The 2,632-nt window shown below is 48.3% G+C and overlaps 1 protein-coding gene across 1 annotated transcript in view; it reads right to left on the bottom strand.

The window, feature by feature from the left end:
- The window catches only part of Ikbke (inhibitor of nuclear factor kappa B kinase subunit epsilon), a 25,748-nt gene that overhangs the window by 9,548 nt on the left and 13,568 nt on the right, over nt 1-2,632 (bottom strand). The window contains exons 12-13 of the mRNA XM_013346700.2: nt 2,444-2,519; nt 2,207-2,322 (exon numbers count right to left, since the gene is read on the bottom strand). Of these exons, the coding sequence (XP_013202154.2) occupies nt 2,207-2,322; nt 2,444-2,519 (192 nt within the window). The remainder of the gene's footprint in view (nt 1-2,206; nt 2,323-2,443; nt 2,520-2,632) is intronic.

Raw genomic sequence — 2,632 nt, forward strand, 5'->3', positions numbered from 1 at the left:
CTCCCTCCCTCTCTCTCTCTTTCTCCCTCCCTCCCTCCCCTCAAGCAGGTGAAACAGAGTCCGGACTGGGTACAAGGGTCTATATTCTTAAATACCTGGTCCGTAGAAGGAACTTTAATGGGTCAACAATTCTCCCTAAAACAGTAATGAACCCACGGTTCCGCTGGAGGGACGGAGATGGGGTAGGAGGAGGCCTCTCAAGGACTTTGTCAGCCTGGGGTTTGGTTCTTCCCCTTGCTTTTCACACCAGATATAACCGTTTCCTTTAGGGACTGGGGTGTCCTTCCTCACCCTCAGCCCTAATTGGTGCTACTTCCTTCTAGAGGTTCCTAGGTGACCACCACCTCAGGTGAGCTCATTGCCAGGGCTCAGGCAGCCTGAGGGATGAGATTGGCTGGGATGTGTCTAGAGCCATGGTTTCTCATTTGTGAACTGCCTTGTGGTCCCAGAAAGGCACCTCAGTGCACACGGAGGGTTTGTGGAACACACTAGCAGCAAGCATGTGGGCTGGGCACCTAATCCAATGAGCTCATAACATCTACCGTGAGAGCTGGGCACAGCGGCCCGCAGCGTTAATCTCAAGTACTCATGACGCAGAGGCAGGTGGATCTCTGTGAGTCTCCATTGTGAGTTCCAGGCCACAGTTACACAGTGAGATCTTGTCTCAGAAAATAATAAATAAATAAAAATAAAAATTCACCATAGATGAGACAGAGTCCACAGGCTTTATTCATTTTACCCTAGGTTCCGTGAGGGGACGGCTAAGAAACCCCTGCCATTGTCAAAGCTGTTTGTATTCAGAACTGAGGACACGGACCACTAGGTCTGTGGAGACCTCAGCTGCCGTGGTCACAGTGGAGCAAGGGGGCTACGGCTCTGCACTCAGCAGATGCGGGCACACATTTTTAGGTTTGTGGAAAACAGTAATAGGATTCTTTAAAAGCTGTAAATCAGGAGCAGGAGAGATAGACCCGTGGTTTAGAGCACTTGTGACTCTTGCAGAGGACCTGGGTTCAACTCCCAGCACCCAAACAGTGGTTCAAACCATCTATAGCTCCAATTCTGGTGATCTGATGCCCTCTTCTGGCCTCGAGTGGCACTGCATGTATGTGATGCTCAGAAAAAAAATGCATGCAAAATATCCATACACACAAAATAATAAAATAAAATAAATTTGTCTGTTTGTTGAGAAAGGGTTTCTCCGTAGTCCTGGCTGTCCTGGGATTCACTCTGTAGATCAGGCTGGCCTCAAACTCACAGAGATCTGCCTGTCTTTGCCTCCCAAGTGCTGGGATTAAAGGCACTGCCTGGTTTCCCCCTCCCCGTTGTTAAACCTGTAACATTTATTTATTTATTTATTTGTTTGTTTGTTCGTTCATTCATCCATCTCTATCTATCATCTATCTATCTATCATCTATCATCTACCTATCATCTATCTATCTATCATCTATCTATCTATCTATCTATCATATCATCTATCTATCTATCATCTATCTATCATCTATCTACCTATCATCTATCTATCTATCTATCATCTATCTATCATCTATCTATCTATCATCTATCTATCTATCATCTATCTATCTTTCATCTATCTATCTATCATCTATCTATCATCTATCTATCTATCATCTATCTATCTATCTTTTATCTATTTACTATGTGGTACTGGGAGGTGAACCTGGAGCCTAGCACATGCTAGTCAAGTACTCTACCACCATGCTACAGCCCAGGCAAAATAAAATAAGATTTTAAGCAATGCTGTAGACTCTGTCTGCCGTAAGCGTTGGGGGTGGGTGGATCTGACCTGAAGCTCACCTGTCATTTACTGATGGTGACTTAAGAAAGGAATCTCACAGAGTGAGCCTCCCATCTGTGACAGGCATCTGCAGCACTGGTGTTTGGTGAGCTTGGACATGCTCTAAGTGAGAGTGAATGCACCGGAGAGGAGAGGGAGCTGGGAGCTCCTGCACCTGCTGTGACCCCCTTCTTGTTATTCAAGCCCCCCTCCCCTGTCAGGGCAGAACCCAGGTTCTCACTCCTGAGGCTACTCTCCCAGAGGGCCTGGCTCTTCTTTGGACTCTCCTCCTACATCTCAGTACCTCGCCCCAGAAGAGAGCAATCAGGCCGACTCCAAGAAAGCTCTCGAGCCTTTAGGTCCACGTGCAGCCCCAGCCCTCACACAGATGAAGGAAGCCCACAGACCTCCTGCTGTCATCGTGGATCTGATTCCGGTTCTTCAAAATCTCTTTTCCCAGGCTGCTCAGGCTCACTTGGGTTTCTGTGACGTTGTGGGAACATCTCGAGAGGACCTCTGAGAACTGTGGGGCCAAAAGAGAGACTTCTATGAGGTCCTGAACTCAGGACTATGCTCGTCCATCTGCAGGGGTCCCCCTGTCCACCCCTTATTTCTATAAAGCTCTGCCCCTGGGGCTCACTCACAGTCTGCAGTCTAGACCACAACTCTGTGGCCTCCTTTAGTTCCTGGAACTCTGACATCCCAACTCCACTGCTGGGCCTGGGGAAGGGAAGGAGAAGGCTATGATGGGGAGGAAGGAGAGGCTATGGTGGGGAGGAAGGAGAGGCTATGATGGGGAGGAAGGAGAGGCTATGGTGGGGAGGAAGGAGAGG

Source organism: Microtus ochrogaster, chromosome 6 (assembly GCF_000317375.1).
Source record: "Microtus ochrogaster isolate Prairie Vole_2 chromosome 6, MicOch1.0, whole genome shotgun sequence".
Classification (NCBI taxonomy): Eukaryota; Metazoa; Chordata; class Mammalia; order Rodentia; family Cricetidae; genus Microtus; species Microtus ochrogaster.